This window comes from Mustela erminea, chromosome 3, assembly GCF_009829155.1.
Source record: "Mustela erminea isolate mMusErm1 chromosome 3, mMusErm1.Pri, whole genome shotgun sequence".
Classification (NCBI taxonomy): Eukaryota; Metazoa; Chordata; class Mammalia; order Carnivora; family Mustelidae; genus Mustela; species Mustela erminea.
In genome coordinates this window covers 18,671,242-18,691,881 of record NC_045616.1, presented here as the reverse complement: position 1 = coordinate 18,691,881, position 20,640 = coordinate 18,671,242, and the positions used below count along the sequence as shown (strand labels likewise).

The 20,640-nt window shown below is 45.5% G+C and overlaps 1 protein-coding gene across 4 annotated transcripts in view; it reads left to right on the top strand.

Annotated features, from left to right (window-relative positions):
- Positions 1-20,640, top strand: part of SEMA6A (semaphorin 6A) — a 127,242-nt gene that overhangs the window by 66,216 nt on the left and 40,386 nt on the right. For 3 of the 4 annotated variants that reach the window (XM_032335407.1, XM_032335409.1, XM_032335408.1), the window contains exons 3-10: positions 1,139-1,256; positions 5,606-5,666; positions 6,655-6,717; positions 7,410-7,511; positions 13,300-13,390; positions 16,289-16,408; positions 17,085-17,173; positions 18,053-18,270. In XM_032335407.1, the coding sequence (XP_032191298.1) occupies positions 1,139-1,256; positions 5,606-5,666; positions 6,655-6,717; positions 7,410-7,511; positions 13,300-13,390; positions 16,289-16,408; positions 17,085-17,173; positions 18,053-18,270 (862 nt within the window). Of the gene's footprint in view, positions 1-1,138; positions 1,257-5,599; positions 5,671-6,654; positions 6,718-7,409; positions 7,512-13,299; positions 13,391-16,288; positions 16,409-17,084; positions 17,174-18,052; positions 18,271-20,640 lie in introns of those variants that run through there. The other variant, XM_032335410.1, reaches the window with a different exon arrangement.

Below are 20,640 nucleotides of genomic sequence, written 5' to 3'. Positions count from 1 at the left end.
ATGTCAGTGGACACTCAAATCCTTGACAGAAGAGGGACACAAACTATCTTAGCAAGCTCCTTGATGAATAGGTAAATGAAACTTCCGAGGGTGCAGGGGAACGCACAAGATAATCCCATACCAAGCCTGACTCTGAGTCAAATATACCAAAGCTCTCTAATACCCACTGTGAGTAATGCTCGGAGACTCGGGGATTTCAGTGCTGGGGTCTGAGCATGAATCTGTGAATGGGTTTCAAGCCATTATTTACAACCCACCCCAAAAAACATTTTTAAATATGACTCATCCTTCTTTCCTTCTGAGTTTCTCTGGAGGATTGCCAGTGCTCTGGAGAGTGTAGGTTTAAAGGCAGAGAGATTTTTGAAATGTAGGTATTTCTAAAGGTCAGATATTATTACAAATTGCCCGCTCTCAGCTCAAGAGAACAGGAGGAAAGCAGAAATATGTTCATTGACGGATCTGCAAGTCAGGGAAAATTCCAGATCACCCGACTGGCTACACTCCGTTTGACCCTGTCCTGTCAAAGCCCCCGCTTCTGTGAGATTAGCCAATTGCTTAACTCAAGAGTGAACTTCCCACAGTTCCTAGAATGCCAACCAACGTAGCGGGGCTGCCTTCAATAGTAGATTATTCCAACTGGACGCCTGTGGAGACTGTATTTTTCTTCTGGCTCCTGGATGAGGGTTCTCGCCTCCAGACCACATTGCCTTTGTGGTGATTGATGGGAAAGCTGCTTTGAAATAGTTTTGTCCGGAGACAAGATCTTTGGCAGGCTGCCCCTTAGGCTTAGCACTCTAAAGAAGATGAAAAGAAAACTGGAAGAAAAGAGCACCTTCATGTAAAGGGTTCACTTCCAAGTTTAACCCCCCAAAAGAGGGACAAGTCAGAAGTTGTGACACCGAGAAACAGAAGTCCGGGCTGATTATCATCTAGAAATGAAAATGTAACTTGATCGTCCTCACAGAGCACCCATCTATCACAGGCTTTCCTAAAATAACAAGACTCCTTGGATAGAGAAAGGGGTGGCATGGACTGACTTAAATATGGTTTTGTTTTGGGGCCAGGGCCCTCCCCTGCCTGCCCTGTCATCCTGGCTTGATTTCCTCTCCCTCTCTTGCCCCATCTCTTCTTTTCATAGATACAAAACAGTATCCGGTGTTTGTGGGCCACAAGCCAGGACGGAACACCACACAGAGGCACCGACTGGACATCCAGATGATTATGACCATGAACAGAACCCTCTACGTTGCTGCTAGGTGAGTGGCCTTTCCCTCATGTCTGCCTGAAGAGCGTCTGGAGGGCTCAGAGCTGAACGTACCTGTGATGCACCATTTTAAAGACCATGACGTTCCCAAACAAAGTGCTGCTGAGCTTAAAAAGGCTACTTTTGTTGGTCAATCATGCTTTTAAGATTTTCTGTGTCTGTTTAACTACAGGTGGATTTAGATGGAAGTGTTTGCATACGCTGGAGCGTAGACTTAAATAATCCACTGTTTGTCTTGAAAATATATGCAAATAGCTAATCGGGCAACCAGGAGAGCACTTCCATCCTTGATACTTGTTAAATTAATCCGAATGTGTAAACATGTATTATCCAGTGTGTGTGTAAGTGTAATAGTCACTTTGTAGTGAGTATGCAGTATATATCATTACTGCAATAGAATGACAGTAGCACCAGTTTTAAAAGAGTTTTTAATTTGGATCTAGTTAACAAAATACTCAACCACTGGGTAATGTCATTTAAACAGACCATGTCTTAAGGGCTGAATAGGATAGCAAGAAAACAGCCCAAACAGGGCTCATACGGATTTAGGCTTATGTCTTTATTCTTCATTAACCGGGACCACAACCTCTCTGGCCATGATGTGTCCTCTCTCAAATTAGACGTCAGATTATTTTAAGAAGTCCCTTGGGGTTCTAACAATGGATAATCCCCAATCTTGGAGGTGCCTAGTTCATTCAAAAAAATTCTAAATGAAAAGTGACAAAGAACACTATCTTGTGGGGTTCCAGAGTGATCTTCACCTGGGTCCATACTGAGGAATCACTGCACAGTGGGAAGAACAAACAGAGATTATGTCCGTGATAGTTGCATGGCTGTGAATGTGGATAAGGAGCAGGTCAATAAAAGCAGTGGTTCATTCTTCTGAAGCCCTTAGGTGTTCTCAAACGAAAAGCTATGCGACATAAACCAAAAACCGATGGCCACATTACAATATCCTGCGAGTACCCCACAACATGTCCCGGGGAGCAATGCCGAAACCCTTTCCAACAACTGTACTTCACAAATACGTACATGTTACATATTAGTTGTATGTGCTGTGTAAGTTCTTTACAAATGTTTATTCATTCGATCCTGGAAAAGAACCCTAGTTCAGTGAAGAAGCTATTATCTCCCTGTCTTACAGGAAGAAACCCAGAGAGAAGAAGGGGAAATGCCTGGGACCAAAATGACAAAGGCAGGATTTGAAGTGGGGTGGCCTTGCTCTAGAAGCTGGGCATTGACTCCCAGTACTGGGCAGCCTGCTGAGGAGGCGAGCTGGGACCACTGGTCCTAGCAGTAACTTTCTCCCAGCTTCTGCGCAGGAACACAGCCAGCGTGGGTATTCCTCAGCTGCAATGAGGTCCTCAGTAGGTGACCCTCTGGTAGAAGAGTAGGTCCTTCTTTCTTTAGGGTGGGGGCCTAAGATTTTATTTAATTATCTGATAGAGAGGCACGAGTGGGGCTAGGAGCTGAGAGAGAAGCAGGCTCCCCGATAAACAGGGAGCCCGGTATGGGACTCGATCCCAGGACTCTGGGATCACGACCTCAGCCGAAAGCAGCCACTTAATGACTGAGCCACCCAGGCGCTCCCATCAGTTCCTTTTTAAATATCATTTTTGGATTCCTAAATGCAGCCGCACTGGAAGATTACACGTGTAGTCGATTGTCTATAGGCTGGTCAAAACAAACGATTCAACACTGGATCTATGAGAAATAGGCTGAGTCAAGAATCTTCTATGAATGATTTAGTCTGCAATTCAGTCTCTAAGAGTGAAAACAGGATAACAGACGACCCTCGTACCTGATGATTTAGTGCCGGTGTGGACTGCAGGTCCAGGGTGGCCCCTGAGTCAGGAGCAAAGTGCTGTGTCAACTTAAAAAGTGAGTTATTCCAGCTCGTTAAAACCCAGACAGTGTTCTCCTCCCCATGCCCCTGCCAAAAGGAGAAACGTAAAGGAGAAAAAGGAGAGAAACACATTCATTTTTTTAAAACTAAAAAATGAACAGACCTGCAGATGTCAGAACAGACCTGCCTTTCATAAAGGTCAAATTTGTAAGACCCCTGCACTGACCTATCGGTTTCCATTCTATACACAGCAACTTGCCTTTAGTACCCACCCTTGGGAAAACTCTTGAAGGATTTTCCTGGTCACTATGTTTAGGGTCTCTCCCCTCCCTTTTCCCAGCACAGCCCAGAGATATCCCAGTTCCTGGGCAGCAAGTGACACGATGTGAAGTCCAGTCCTTCCCCCAGGCTCAAACCACGGCAACATAATTCAGTTTTGCTCACTAAAGGGGGGGAAGAGGGAAGTCCTCAGAGTAAGTCAATTTGTGTTCAAATAACTGAATTCAGAAGCTTATGAATCCTGAGACGTACACATGGACAGGAAGGAATAACCGCCCACCACAGCCTTAGGTTTAGCATAAAGCGTGCTTTCTGTTTGCTAGGTAGTGTGCTCTCTTGGATACTGAAAAAGACTGCAGTGGTCCAAAAGACTTCATTCACAGAATTCTATTTTTAAAATGGGCTTCCTGAGTCTTGTAGACAACTGGTGTCAGTCAGTCATCAGAAGCCAAGTCCCATCCAGAACCCAGAGACTGAGTGAGCCTTGATGGCAGGGACCCTTCAATTCTGCCTTATTACTATCCATTTTGAAAATCTTTTTTTGTTGTTGTGTAATCTCCAAACTGCTAATTAACATAAACAGGCCATGCCAGAAGGGGGCAATCCCAGAGCTTTCAGAGGAATTGCCAGTGCATATTAATCAGCTGTTAATTTACAATTCATATGTTCTGCTCCTACTTAAAGTTTTCAGGGGAGGAAGGGCAAGGAAAAACCTAGAGTCATCTCAAACCTGATACCAAAGTAATAGGCAATTCCATCCCAGTAATGAGCCTGACCCACAGCCCCACCAATAAAGTCAAACAAGTAATAAACGAATGCAATAAAACTGCCTTGAAATTAAAGGGCAGGGTGATTCTGGCACCCTACTGAGGTTCCAAGAACTTCCCAATTCAGCAATTTACAAAAACAGGCTCACCATTCTCCCCCTCACCACCCTGAGAGACAGAAAGAGAGAGAGAGAGAGAGAGAGAGAGAGACACACACACACACACACACACACAGCTCAAAGACTCACAGTTGCAAGGAAATTCTGTAAGCCAACCGCCTTGCCCCCAACTTTTATTTTCACATGAGAAAGCCTGTTTGTATTTCTGTTTTTCTCTGTTGTACTTTTCCTAAAAGCAGTAGCAGATCTCCAAAGAAGGTGGGGGGAGGGGGAATTAAAGGGAATCCTGACAGCAGATCATTCCTTTCTTCTTCTTCCTTTTTTTTTTTCCTTTCCCACTCTCTCCACTTTCTCCTAAGTAATGAGGCGCCCTAAAAGTACATGGGAGCCTTGAGGTCCTGGTTAAAAGCTGTGGGTAATTTTCCAGCCCCAGGACTTCCTGCGTTTTAGAAAAAGTCAATGTTATTTCAAGGGAAAATGAGCTGTTTTGCTTTCCCTCACTAGCCCCCCATCTCCTCAGTTGAGTGAGTTCTTTTCTTTTCTTTCTTCTGAATCCCAGACAAAAACGCCCTTGTACTCGGCTCACACAGAAGGGGATGTTTAAATATAGCCCCACACCTGAGCTGCTGATTCTGTTTCTTCCCTTCCAGGGGGAGATTGGCAGCAGATCGTAAAGGCAACCAGATTCTCAGCAGAACAGGAAGGTGAACAGAAGCAAGAAATGTAAACTTTAGCTCAAGCACATTTTAGACCTTAATTGACCATCACTGTGTGAAGAAAACAGTGCTTTCTGGAAATAATTTCACCTTTATCATCTCCCATCTTGTCAATCACATCATCAAAGCTAAGGCCGGAAATAAGTTTCGTACGGGGAGAAACAGCCAGAGATGAGCTCTTTGTTAGCTCCCATGATGAAGGAAGGTGGTCTGTTGATTACCACATGTTTGGTACATGGATTGGAAGATACTGAAAGGGCGTGGGGAAACCCACCTGTGTTCTGGGTTTTAGGACAGTTTCACTCTCAAAGTCCTCTCTCCTGAACTACATACATACAGAGATTGTAGTACTGGTATGAGGGAGACAACAGCAAAGTTTTCATAAAAGGTGTCCTTCTCAGCAAGATGCCACGACTTGTCGGAAGTAGCAAAGTGTGATCGAGGGGTATCTCCTGCAGGCTGAACTGTTCCCTTTTTCTTGCATGCGGAGGTCTCTTTTCTAATAAAGTGGATATGGATTTATCTGCCTTGAATGAGACAGACACTCATTCAGGAAAAAATTAACTATCCTGACCCCTGTATCTGACATGGTATCAATTTCTCATTGTTTGCAGGGACCATATTTATACTGTTGATATGGACACCTCACACACAGAAGAAATCTATTGTAGCAAAGTAAGTAGTTTTAAAACCATCTTTCTAAAACGAAGAGGTTTAGGATAGCTCTAGAAGGGATTACGTATTTGAAATGCACTGAGTGAGATGACATGGCGAATAATTTGGAATAATTTGGATTTTTTTTTTTTTGCGGTCCTACTAACGTGGGATGAATCTGTGTTTGAAAACAGCTATCTACTTCAAAGTTTATTCACCAAATATGTGTGCCTGTGTCCTCTGGAGTTTTAGGTCATTTCCAAATTCCTTTAAAAAAATAATACCATGTTTGTCCAGAAAAATAAAGTTTTCATATGTAAAATTCTGCCCCACAAATGTTTCAATGTTATGTTTCCACGTCTTGCAGTATTAAGTTTGATTTGCCTGTTGTGGCTCAGGAATCTAATCATTAACCACTTCAGAAAGACATAAAATATAACTTAAGCTTCCCCTATAACTCCACATGGAGGTATTTTAGTTAATAAAATCTGCCACAGAAGTAGACGATCCCTTCAGTCCATGAATTTACGTGGAGTAGAACCTGAATTAAACCTTTGTCCACCAAAAGTGAATGTCCCCTTTATGTTTAAGTAAATGACTTCCATATTTTAAGGGAAAAGGCATGCTTTATGAAAACTGATTTATCAACTGAAAGGAAAGGGCAAGGACATGTAGTTTATCAAAATGAGCGTCATTTAGCAAGTTGATTTGGATATTTTATGAGAAATTTCCATGCCGTTGTTTGTTCTTTTTTCCTTTTCTCCTTCATCTTTATCTCAAGGAGAAGCAGCTCATTCTGTAGTTTAATGAATAGATAGGAGTTCAAAATTAAATGAACGGTTCCCATCTCCAATCTTTTGTTGTTACGGTGAATTAATCATGGAGAAAGGGTGCGGAAAGCTTTCAATAAATATATGTTCAGCCACCATCTCCCCAAGGGAACTCTTACTTCTAAAATCAAATGCAACAACCTCTAGGCTCTAATTGATTTCTTTCTTGATCCCTGCAGAAACTGACATGGAAATCTAGACAGGCTGATGTAGACACATGCAGAATGAAGGGAAAACATAAGGTAGGCAATTTTCATTCCTCCTGCAGCTGCCACTTTGGGTTAAGTTTTTGACGGTTATCTCCAGCCGTAGACCGTGATGTGGAATGGATCATGCTAGTCCCTTTTCCCCCAGTAATTGCTTTTTCCATCAACTTATTGAAGGCTTTAATTTGCAAAAACAGTTTGCTTTTAATGTGATGAAATATTACAGCAGCTGCTAGGGCTGCATCATGAACTACTTAGGGGCACCAGGGATTATGGACACCAAGCCCGCTGCCCCAGCTCTTCTGAGCGCACTGGCCAGTAGCCCACCGCACAGACCTGAGTCCTTGGGGAGGGTGAGGAAGAGCTCAGAACAGAGCTGCGCAGACAGACAGGGGTTTGTACCTTGAGTCCCAGAACAGCATAAAAACACACTTCAGCCAGGAGCCTTGCCCAGCAAGGGACCTTGGGACATCTGGCATTAAAATTAATACAGTGGGAGGTTGGCACTTGCACGCTCGTTCTCTCTACCCTGTGCTTTTAGTTAATGTTTAAAAAAAAAAAAAGAAGCCGTTGTTGTCCACGTCATTTTTTGGTTAAACATGAGGAGGAGCTCGAATTCTTAACAGGGGAACTCTTTAATCCTACCATCAGCAGATGGTGGGAGATGGTGAAGGATGGATTTCTCTGTTGGCCAGACAGAACACAAAAGAGTTTGAATTATTTTTCAGGATGAGTGTCACAACTTTATTAAAGTTCTTCTAAAGAAAAACGATGATACTTTGTTTGTCTGTGGAACGAATGCCTTCAACCCTTCCTGCAGAAACTATAAGGTAAGTGCGGTTTTGTCTGCTAGAACCACACGGGCCGGAGGTATTCCGTGATTTACTGTGAGTGTACCTGCAGCGACCTAAGAGGGGTAATTCAATACCATGTGGGTTCCTCTCACCCACTGGACTTAATGTACTGCTCCACATGAGTGATTCTGAGCAGGCTCCTAAGCTTCCTGTTTGTGCAGGACTGACTGACACATCTTTAAGGAGCCTTCCCAGCAAAGTTCGTTTCTCTAAGACCCTATTCTTCATTGTTCAGAGTGCCAACAGACTTTTGCATGTACACCATGTGGACTTACTCTCTCTCCCTCCCACCTTCTCCCTCCCACCTCACCTTCCTCTCTGAGCACAAAAACACACTTAGGTTGTGAGTGATTCCTATTTTAAGAGGTATCTCAAACACACACCAGTGCAAACTGTGGGCTTTCTTCTAGGAGAGACTTCTAAGAATGCAGAAGTTTAATTCCATTTAGTACTCATCACTGTGGCCTTTATGCAAGGGAAAGCAAAATTAAGTCTTGGAGCATTATCAGATCAAGTTAGTTCTGAGCGGCAGACGGAGGCGCTGCTGAAGCAGCCCCACATCTGTTCTCCCCCTTTGCCCGTCCTTCCCGCTGCGGCCCTTCTTCCCGCACACATGTACTGTGTTCCTCGTGTGGCCAGGCACTGAGGCCGTAAAAACAAAGAGGGGGCCTCCATCCTTAGGGAAGCCACACAGGAAGAAGACAACTATAATTCCATGAGGGGCAGAGCATTATGGAAGGACAACGGAAAGGTGCTCACCTTAGCCTGAGGTGGAGAATCAGAGAAGGCTTCCAGAAGGGGGCAGATGGCCCCACTCTGGAGATGCTCCCCGCAGCTATTCTCACATAGGGAACATGAATGCACCCAGCCCGGGAGACACCCTCAAGCTCCACGACCGTCCAGAGCCTGACCCAGTGCCTCCCAATGCGTGCTCTGTTCACTTGTGTGGGGTAACAGGGACTGCGGCGTCTAACCTTTGTTTTAAAGTAGACCTTAGCCAAAGGAAGAGAGGAGGACATTCCAGGCAGGGGGAATGGCAGGAACAAAGGCACTGAGTAAGAAACAGCCTGTTGAGCTTGAGAAACTTCCTGTGGGTCTAAGTGCTGGACTCTGAAGCGACAAGTAGTACCAGCAGAGACTGGAGAGGCAGGTGCCCCCTAGGGACGAAGGGAGAACAGATTCGGGAACTCTCAAGGGACAAAAACCAGTAAGACGTCACAACGGATAAGCAGCCCAGGATAAGGAGAGAGAGGGGGTAAGAATGACTGCTGTGCTCGCTCCTGGGGAAGTGGACGGATGGAGCTGCCCGCACTGCAACCGGGAGGAAGAGCAAAAGAGCACTGGGGCTGGGAGCAGGTTGTCAGAAGGTGGGGCTTGGGTTCCCACTCAGGACGCCCAGCCCCGTGGATGGCACTGCCTGGGAGATGTGAACAGGAAGAGCTAACAAGAAGACAGATGGGTGAGCCTTAATTTAGGAAGAGACATGGAGAGAAATACACATTTGGGTATCACCGGCATAAAGTGAAGCCCCAGGGTGTAAAGAATGCAAAGAGAAATGATGGGTTGATATCCAAAGCAACGTTTCGTGGGACAGTTTTTTTTGTTTTTTTTTTTTTTTAATATTTTATTTATTTATTTGACAGAGATCACAAGTAGGCAGAAAGGCAGGCAGAGAGAGAGAGGAGGAAGCAGGCTCCCCGCTGAGCAGAAAGCCCGATGCGGGGCTCAATCCCAGGACCCTGGGATCATGACCTGAGCCGAAGGCAGAGGCTTTAACCCACTGAGCCACCCAGGCGCCCCTCGTGGGACAGTTTTAAAAGACCATCAGCCTGGGCAGGCACCTGGGTGGCTCAGGTCATGGTCTCAGGGTCCTGGGACTGAGCCCCGTATCCAGCTCTCTGCTCAGCAGGGAGCCTGCTTCCCCCCACCCCCCTCTACCTGCCTCTCTGCCTACTTGTGATCTCTCTCTCTGTCAAATAAATAAATAAAATCATTTTTTAAAATTAGGGGGAAAAAAAGACCCTCAGCCTTCACACAGACATCAGAGGGAGGGTCTGTCTTATTAACCTCATGCTCAACTTCCATCTGACACTTGGAAATGGGCACCTGCAGGGGCACGATTAGGGTGAGGCAAGGGAGGCATTCACCCCAGGCACAAAATGTAGGGGACCCACTAAAAACATTCAGTGGCAAGGTAAGGTAAGTGATAATTCAGAAAAATCTAAATTAATGTAAAAAACACTGTCCTAAAATAGCAAACTTTCTAATAACAACAGGACCCATTCGGTCTGCAGCAGGCAGTGAGTGCAAACATTTCCTCTAGCCAGTGACAGCTGACATTCTGACTCTCATTCTCCCACTTAATATTCCGTCCCCGTTTGTCATTGTTTAGGACTCATTAAGATTAATGCTCTTCACAATTCCCAAGCAATTCCCTAGCTGGAAAGCTATCTTTTATGACAAATGACAGGTTTTCTTGGCACTGTGACACACAGACCAGAAGTGGTCTCGCTCATTCTCCCCACACATGTTCTGTTTCCCGGGACGCCTCACCTGTGGCGAGACCGTCACCTCTCCCTTGTTCTAGCCACACCTGCTGGGACCCGTTCAGAAGCCTGGGCCTCTCAGACACCACACATGGGACACTCTTCCCGCACAGTTCTGTCTGCCTTGGCAGTGCTCAAAGAAGTATGTTTTCAGACTCAGGGCACAGCAAGCTTTGTTGACGGTAGAAGACAAGAATGTACTTGGCTGCAGGAAGAATGGACAGACTCTCTTAAGCACCTTTTATGAATGGACAGACTCTCTTAAGCACCTTTTATGAATAGACAGACTCTCTTAAGCACCTTTTACAGGTTCAAAGCAAAAACAACGGCCCATCTTTCCCCCCTCCCCCGCCAAAATCCCAAACCCAAGTCTCTTAGCACAGAGGCATCAAGTGGATCATACTAACTTGAAGCAGGACAGTGACAAATTTTTGGTCTCCACCTCTGCACTATGCCCCAGTTTGCACAGTTTTAAAACAGAAGTAAGCCGAATGTATCAGAAAGATTACAGGCCCCAAATAAGATTACCTGGGGAAACACTCCGCAGGCCACCCACTATAAACCCAAAACTATACTCCATGTCTTTTCCCTCCTGCTCTCTAAACCTCTTCAACTTGTGCAGGAAGTCAGGCTGGCTCTTAGTATAATTACCTGTACCCTATGGTGATTTAATTTGCAGGGGCTACTGTTAAGTCTAAGATTTGGAGACTACAACAAGGATTAGTTCTAACTTCATGGAAAGAGGATTTCACCATGGCATTGTTTTTTTGTCTCTGGACCTTTCCAGACTCACAAACCGAAACATTAATACTTCACTGCTTCTTGCCTTTGCCTTGCTATAGCTATGACTCCCTTTTTTTTTTTTTTTTTAGAAGTAGGCACACTTAATAACATAAATCCCCCCTTGTCTACGGTCTCCCCATTGCCAGGATTACAGCACGCATGGGTGGGGGCCAGTGCATCACTGTGGACTAAGCATTACTTCTGGATGCTTGCCAGACCCGCAGACCACAAAGTCTGTCACAGTTCAACACGATGTTATTATTGGGATAAAAAAAATTTTTTTAATTTTTAAAAACCAAACCTTTCATAAGTGTGCTGAGGGGAGAAGAGTACATTTAAAGGATATCTCACCTGAACATCTTTCCCCTAAAAATATGTGTTTTTACTACAACTGCTTTTGGGATTGTGAACGAGTTTGAGCAGATAGGACGGGCTTTAATAGGAGCTATTTTGAAGCAGTTGAGAAGACAGAACTTCTACTATCTCCCTGAAACAGTTTCCTGGGGCTTGAGGGCAAAAAACACAACTGGACACCACTCCCAGCTGCTCAGGAAGCACCTCACTCCTCCCGCACGAGTCCATATACCGTGATTTAAGGGTTCCCGACTCAGTGCCTTTCAGCGGGTCGTCCCTGGGCACTTGCGCTGTCTCAGGCTTCTCTTCTCCCAGCTCTGTTTCTGTGGCCCTGTAGTCAAACCAAGCAACCACCAGAGGTAAACAAGATACCTCCCACTACAGAAAGAAGACTGAGCCACAGAGGGTTATAAAAACAATAACGATGTGGAGGAGATAACTGTGCGGAATCTGGTACTGAGCTATAAATGTTAGGGAGATCCCACAGTGTCAGGAGAAAGACCACAGGGCAGGAGGCAGAGACCACCAAATCACTGGCCAAGGTGCGCCAACCCATCTGACAGAGGCCAGGGGCTGGCCCGGAAAACTTTCTCTCCTGCTCTGTCAATGACGGAGGCTCTGCTCCACTAGGTTATGCAGAAGGCTCAACTTCATCCTGCTCCTACTTCAGCCATCTCCTAGGATCTTGGGATTCTGGACTGGATCCTTTGTATCTAGCAGGGCGGAATACAGAGACCTGGCGTGGAGGACACTGGAAGGTTTATAGAGGCAAGACCTAGAGGGGGCACACAGCCTCCCCCCGCCCACATTCTATTGGCCAGAGCTCATTCTCTGAGCACACCTAACTGCAAGAGAGGGTGGGAAATGGAGTTCTGTGTGATGTGGAGGAAAGGGAAATAGAATTCGGTGAGGCTTTAGCATACCCACAAACCCTAGGAAGCTAGGTGGGTAACTTGCAGAAGCAAGACAAGCAGGGCGTGCTCACATTCGGTGGGCAAAGAGGCCTTGGTGCTGAGGTCTATGGGCCTGTTGGACGAAAATGGCAGGGAGGGGAGGCCGTTACTTCTCTTACCCAAGTGGCAGCAACCAGCTGTAAGAGAAGTAACGGCCCCCTGCCATTTTCGTCAGCTGGTTGCTGCCACTTGGGTAAGAAAGGCTTGAGGTGACTTTTCCACTTGCTCAAAAATAAGAAATCGGATTTCATTTACAATCTCCTTGTTTTAAAATAGAGCTCAGTTTTTCTTTTTTCTTTCCTCTTCTCCTCTTTCTCTCTCTCCCTCCCCTCCCCCACTTCTTTCTTTCCATACTAAGAGGGCCAAACAAAACTCACTGACAGACCCGTGAGAACCCTCTGTGTGCAGGGACAAGGCCTGGGGTGAGCACACATGTGGGTGTCAAACGGCAGCCCCACTCCTGACTGCCGCTGACTTGTGTGAGCCCCTCATCTTCTGGACCTTTCCTTCTCATCTACACGACTGGAGGGTGGGACAGGTTTCTGAAGTTGGTGCAAAGGGCCAACCAGAGCTCCACTTGCATCAACATTTCTGTGCCTCTCCTGACACCACCCTCTTCTGCCAGCTAGCCAAAGGAAGAATTCCAGTGTCTTCTACTGGGATTTAACCCACAAAGGCAGGGCTCCTCAGGCAAAACAAAACCAAAGACTGAGATCATTCTCTAGAGTTTATGACTCAACATTTAATTCAGAGGCAGTAGGGGAGGAAAGGAGGAAGTTTTTTGGGGTTTTTTTTTTCCCCCTTAAAAATTGCCTTAAAAATTCCTTTTCCAAGGAAAAGACACTTATTTCTAGGCCGTTTCTAAAGGATACAGGAAGCTATTGACTCTTAACAGTTAAGAATCAAGGAAACATGACTGAGTCTCTGGCTCTCCTAGCTGCAGAACCTCAGACAAGTGAGTTCATCTCTCTGAAGCTGTTTCCAAACCTGAAACCAACAGACTTATCTCAGGGGATCTGAGGATCCTTTGCACTATGTGTACGAATGAGTTCGAGTATTAAGTGACTTATAGGTATTTGTTGCTCTGACTACTGTTGGTTCCTAATGAAGTCCCATTATTTCGTTTAGATGGATACTCTGGAACCTTCTGGAGATGAATTCAGTGGAATGGCCAGATGCCCATATGATGCCAAACATGCCAACGTCGCACTGTTTGCAGGTAAACGACATGATTTCCTCTCGTTGCATCTGCTCTCACATGCCTGTCTCTGCAGGTCCCCTGGAGGATTCGTGCAGTCATGGCTGTCCTCTGATTCTCTGGGGAATACTGTAATTAATAGCATCTCTTCCATTTGAAATTCACATGGAAATTGTACTTCTGCTTCGTACAAGGAGTGTCCACCACCCCATGCCTGTGTGCCTCAGGAAAGGATCACGGCTTCACACTCAGTGTGTTGACACATTGAGTAGGGCATGTTTGGGTTCAAATAATCAAAGATTCCCCCTTGAATGGCCAATGTAGATCGATTATTCAAGGTGGGACAGACTTTGGGGCTGGTATGATTCAGTGGCTCAGTGTCATGATCTGGGACACAGGGCCTTTTCATGTCTCTGCTCTTTCAATTCTTCCTTGGAGAAGGAGGGACTGCTCTCACAGACACGTGTGTTCTTGTCCACACATAGAAGGGGAAAGGGAGGAGACAAGGTAAAGCTGCAGGAAGATGTCCAAGCAGGAGTCCATAAGCCCACAAGTTTCCAGCAGACACCTCAAATACCACTGACCTGATTAGGGTGTGTGCTTCTCTCTGATGGAAAGATAATGGGGGGGATGCATATTCATCATCCTCTCCCCTTGCCTCCCCTGCCAAGGGTAGAAAGCAGCAGCAACTAAGCCGTTATCTTCAGATTGGGATTCTTATGCATGTGTGTGTGTGTGTGTGTGTGTGTGTGTGTGTTTTAATTAGGAATTTATTTAGTAATTCATTGCCAGCTGCGCGAAGGTGGGTGCGGGGAGAAGTGTTGGTATAATAGTGGTGGTTATAGCATGTAATAAAGCAGTTAGCTGTAATTTCCATCACAACAGCTCAAAACTGGCACATCCCAGCTCGATGGGAAACTTTAGGGCTTCCATTATGAAATAAGCTCAGCTCCCTGAACCTCATCCTCCGTGCCGCGTGCTTGTGAGCCTCAGGCTGCAGTCCCAGGGTGGGGAAATGACTTGTGCCAAGAAGGCCTCCTCAGGCTTTTTCCCCAATAGTAGCGCACAGTATCAGGGGGAAATGCGACACTGTAGAAGAGTCTTGTAAACCCATCAGTCAGCACGGGCAGGAGCAAAGCCAGAGCAAAGAGTACCCAGGTGCGTAACTTCTGCTACAGCCCCTTCCTGACACTTGAACCTGCTGGGCCCCTGGAGGATGTGGGCCGCCATATAGAAGTTAACTGTCAACCAAAGGGGGTGGGAGCATCAGAGGAGTGGCTAAGGTCGCCAGCCTTCCAGGAACCTTCCAGGACCCCATGGAGCAAGCCCTGTGAGCAATAGGCAACACTCCAAATACCCCTCCTACTCCCCGACAAGCATACCTGGGGAGCTTTTCATTGGACTGTTGGAAATCTCATGAAAGCTCAGCCCTTATTAATAGAAGATCCTTGTTGCAAGGAAAATGGTTGTCATCTTAGCAAGAGGGGCAGAACAGTGCTCTGTGTTATAAGTAAAAGTTCTGGTGAGACAGCCAATGTTGAATGGAAAACTGAAAGCATAACGGAAAGTGGAGAGAAAATACACACATAAACAAACACACGTGGCTGCATACACGCTGTCCCCCACTACCTGGCATACCCGCATGACCTGGGGCTCTGATGGATTCTTGAAGAAAAGCTGTGATTTTTGTAGACATGTGCTTATCAATAGCTAGGTTTGCCATCTGCAGGTCCGATCTAACCAGTCAGCACGTTATTGATAGACGGCTGTTAACGATGCAGATGTTCAAGACAGCTCTACCTCCAACCTCAGCAAATTTCAGTTATTTTTAGACCAAAAGGAGACATCGAGAACTTTGCTAAGATGTGCTGGGATAAACTTTTCTAAAAAAACGTGATGCTTATCCCACCAGCGGGAGAGCTGAAACGGTGCTGCCATGTATGTAAGCCACGTGGACACACAGCCGATGAGGGCATCCACTAAAAATGAACCATGGAAGGACTTTTTTATTTTGAACGTAATTACTGTTTCTGTCTCACAACTTGCGTAGATTTTACTATTCCACATGATCCTACTGGATTATTTGTACACAGCATGTTTATGAATCCAGGAAGAGAACCAAAAGCACTAGGGATTAATCTTCAACTTTCCTCATGCTCTTCTGCCTTGGATAGACCTTTAAAGCGCATCCCCCAAAAGCCATGAGTTCTCAAACAAAGGCCAGGCTGAACTGGGGCATCCCTTCCCCTTTTTTCCTTGCTTTGGCATCTTCAGTGTCAGAATGTTTTCGGTTTAGGACTTTGAAACACTGAAGTAAGCATCTCTTCTTGAAGCTCCACAGGCAGGGCTCCTTGGCTCTCGTGACTGAAGTAAAGAGAAGCAGCGAGTCTCATGATCGAAGTCGCAATTCAGCCACTTCTTTTTGCTTCTGAAACCCCTCTCTCTGACTCCCCGCACCTGCCCAGGCTAAGGGCTCCCCATCACTTCTCATATTTCACATTTCTGGTGATACTGTCAGTTTCTCTCTTTCCCCGGGCTCCCACCTAATCCAGCGGGCCACGGCGTGGTGGCAGCAACAGCATCCAGGGGCCCTCAGCCTTGAGATTCCAGCCAAGGTCCATCTCATCAAGTGAAGCAAACAACATTTTTCATTTGCCCTGTTCCCTGAGCTGTTGCTGCTGCTGCTGCTCAGAAATTGCCATGCAATTTAAAAATGAAAAATGTTTCATCTCTCAAGATCCTAATTTAAAATGGTTAGGAATGCGGGCCAAGTATTTTCCCAGCGACTCTTGGATTTTTCCCAGTTGTCCTATCTCATTTGCCTGATGTAGGAAAGCCGTCCAGGGGATGTCTCTATTATTCCCCCCAAACCCACCGCCTTGTTCCCACCCTACTCACCTCTTTTCTGTTTCTTCTAAGATGGAAAACTATACTCAGCCACAGTGACTGACTTCCTTGCCATCGATGCAGTCATTTACCGGAGTCTTGGAGACAGCCCAACCCTACGGACCGTCAAGCATGATTCCAAATGGTTGAAAGGTGAACAAATAATTAAGAGAAGAGAGGGGTGGGGGTGGGGGTGGAGATACGTAGCTTAAGGGAGATTTAGAGCCTGGACAGACCAGACTGTAGTTTCATTTTAGTAATGGCTTCTGACAGACAGGAAGGTGGAAATGCCATCTTTTGCCCCAACTGATTTCTTTACCTCCGTCTTTCACTTACCCTGAGTTTCAGGAGTATTAACACAACAACCAATGTCACTACAACAGAATACAGTACATTCATCTTTCCTGCCTCGAGCTCTCATTTCAGAGTCTAACGTGAAAGGAACTGAATATTTCATTCATGGAAGGGACTGGAGGTGGTGGGGAGCAGGAAAAAAGCTATTCACGACCCTTTATGAATCAGGGTTCACAAAGAGAGGTGCATCCCTTCTGGATGCAGGGATTTTTGTGGAAAATAAAATTAGAGACATATGAAAATTCATTTATTCTTCATTGTTCATTGCAACCACTTCTGAAAGATAGAATTGGTAGGCTTGAGTGCCTCCTGGTTCACCAGCACTTGCATGTGTGGTCATTAGAAATGGTTCACGTTAACCCCACAGCTAATGGCCCTACACTTTTAATTAATGCCATGTCTCTGGTTGCAACTGATTTGAAGTTCTTTTAACTCTGTGTGACATGTCCCCAATTAAAATGCCATTTGCCCATAGAGCCATACTTTGTCCAAGCAGTGGATTATGGAGACTACATCTACTTCTTCTTCAGGGAAATAGCTGTGGAGTACAACACCATGGGAAAGGTAAGGAGGGTTGAATTCTCACTCGCCCCAATGTTGTGATGAATGACCTTGAAAGAAGAACCAGAAATCTAAGCTCAAGGTCATCATTTTGACAAGACTCAGCCCAAGACTGGTGGCAACAAACACAGTTCTGCCTCGGGGCCCTGGGAGCCTTTTTCAGCACAGTCCCAGATCACAGGGAATCTCTGAACCGCCTCTACTGAAAATGCAACCGACTGATGTTTGTTTGGTTGACTTCATACTAAGTCTCAAGCGTCTGGAGAGGTGGTTTCCTGGTGTACTCATCGTTTTTTGTTCTTTTTTTTAAATTTTCTTTTTAACGGAGCTGTTCCATAGGAGGCGAGTAAATATCCAGCACCTTTAAGCAAACTGAGAGTGTTGATTGTCTTTATTGCAAAAAACAGCAGAGCGCTTACTGAATGTCCACTCCAGTTACCTCTATCACAGGGTGGGTCGCAGTCCGAAAGCTGGAGGGCACAAAGTCAGTGCCCAGCGGCTGGCAGGGTTGGAGGAATGGGAAGCCTGAGAGAGCCCCAAGGCAGCCATTGAGGATGGCAGAGAAGACGCCTCCAAAGTATGCTTTTGTTTGAGGAAATAAAAAGCTAAGCAGTCTGTATGGAAATGAGTTTATCTGGCTGGGAGCTGATCCCCTGAAGGATTTGTGGCTCTGTATTAAATACCACAGCCTTATCTTTCAAAACATACTGTTCCAATGAGTCTCCCCACCCCCGCCTTTTTTTTTTTTTTTGCTACTAATTTTAGAAAAATGGGATTAAATTAAGCACCTTGTTGTGTTTCTGTTTTCGAAGAAAGGCAAATTCCACCACAATCTCACCACATTCCGTGCATCTGATTGTCCCCGGTGTGTTTCCTCTGCAGGTAGTCTTTCCGAGAGTGGCTCAGGTGTGTAAAAATGACATGGGAGGGTCTCAGAGAGTCCTGGAGAAACAGTGGACGTCTTTCCTGAAGGCTCGCCTCAACTGCTCAGTTCCTGGAGACTCTCATTTTTATTTTAACATACTCCAGGCGGTCACGGACGTGATTCGTATCAATGGGCGCGATGTCGTGCTGGCAACCTTCTCCACACCTTATAACAGGTAACCATGCCCTGGCAGTGCTCGCCTCACAGGTCCTTCCCGGCTTCCTCTTCCCTGGGGGGGTTCTCTCCCAGTGCACAAGCTTCACAACTGACGCCAAACGTGCCGCCCGCTGTTTGTGGTTAAAAGCACTTAACACTCAGTTTTCATCAACAAATTAACAAGTCACAAGCATTATTAGATTAGGATTTTAGGGGAAGTAATTAGATAAATTATAACGGTATCTCCTATTTCTATGTCCGGCATGGAACCATGCCTCGTGTTATTTCTGAATCTCTCCAGTCGTACCAGAAACTGAATACTGTTGCCCTCTTTTTACGCCTGAGGAAACTAACCTCAATTCTGTCACCTGGTCCAAGTAGTCAGGAGATGAAAGAGGCACCCTTGGAACTCAAGAGCATTCATTTCTCCTTACTCCTCAAGGTCATCTAATGTTCTGTGTAACTTTAAATATTTCTATGGTTGGACTGAAAACTTTGGAAGCGAAACCACTGAAAATGTATTTAAAGGCTACAGAGTGACATGTGAGATTCCAACAAGTCCATCGTGCACCCTACCTAAGGGGCCCTGCTTATTACCCTGTTCGAGGAACCTGGACCCCAACCGCCACTGACTCCGGAGGCTTGAGTGAGGACTTACAAGTCATCCAGCAATGAACCTAGAAATGCTGGCAGCTTGTTCATTCCTATGTTCATGTTTACTTAGGCTAAGGCTTTGAGTAATCTAATGACGAACTAAAAATTCTTCCTGGAGCAGAACTGTGCAGAAATTAAAAAATAGAAGGAAGTCAGGCAGAGATTCCCTGGTACTAAGCTCTACCAAACCTTAAACCTTAGAGTCCTAGCACTGTTGTATGACCGGACATGGTCATAAAATCTTAAAACATGGAATATCTTTCTCATTTCTGTGGAGAACCTGGGATGTTCCATATTCCCCTCTTCTGGATAAACACTGTTGCAATCCTAATCATCCTTTTGATGAAGACTTTTAAGAAGCTGAGAGGTGTCCATATGACAGGCACCTGTGTGAGGAGACTGGAGGACGGCACACAGAAATGCTTACAAACCAGGGAGAGTCTGAAGCAGAACACACCGAAGGACACACTAACGTTCCTCAGTTAGCTGGAGGGCGAGAGTCAAGAGCTCTCCACGGAAGACACATGACAATATGAGTCCATAACACAGCGAGATGTGTTCAGTTCCATCCGAGTGGGCTTAACCATCTGCAGGGATTTTTAGGCTTGAGCACAGAAAAGATACAAAATCTAGGCCGTGACTATTCATACTTTGGAACCCAAGTATCTAGGATTGTTTAAAAAGAACCTGTCTTGGTACATGGGAATGCAGGGGCTAGAGGAATTTCACAGCACGTTTCTAGTTTGATGGGGGGCTAGATGGGGAGTTGAGGGGGAGATCTCGTGTAATTACAACACAGTAGTCGACTCTTGTCCATTACAGATACTCCGTTTAAAGTATTTTCTTAGAAGTACCCTAGGAAGCCCCCACTTAGTACATGCTTATGCATTCTCAGAAACCTTACTTGTTCAGTAAAATGAGAAAATGGTAACAATGCACATACCCATTTTCATCTATAGAGTGTGCCCCTGGTTTTACTGGCTCTGGTCTCGTCCCTTTCCACCCCATCCTCCATACCCAAAAACTTGGTCGGGAAGGGCTGTTTCAAGCCCTTTAGGTGCTCCTCTCTGCCCTGGCGACAAAACCCAAGTTCCCCGGTGAGCATACCGGTCCCACCACGGTCAGGCCCTTCTCCTCTTCCAGCTGCACTTGTTTATGGACTGGAGCTAAAAGGTAGTTCTTAGATGTGCTGTGCCCATTCGTGCCCTCCTCTGCTGGGTCTGCCAGTCCCACCAACGTGTCTTAGCTGAAACCTGCTGTCATTTATTGAGCATTTGCTGCTGGAGATTAGGGATTCTGTAAATACACGCTAAAGGAACAGAAGGTGGGAAGAAAGGATGAATGAAGGAAGGATGAACAGAAGGTGGGAGGAGTAAAGGAGGAAGACGAAAGGATTTCACAAGTGATTCTAACCTTGGGAAGATTATGGAACTCTAGGGTAACTTTAGTTATTATGAGATGCCTCATAAAATACTTCAGTAGCTATCCTATTCACCATAATATTCACATTATGTATCCCTGTTACTGTTAGAATAGGGAGATGTGAAAAGACTTTCACAAAATTAAGTAAGTAATGCTAGGGTTCTAAGATTCCAAAACCAAAGGGATCGCTGTCTTATCTATCCAATTCTGTACACAATGTATATATAGTCCACATGTTTGAAAATTCATCCTGCCACTTCGTTTTAAACAAGCATTCTAATCCTCTCCCTAATTCTTGCTTTATTAGTAATAC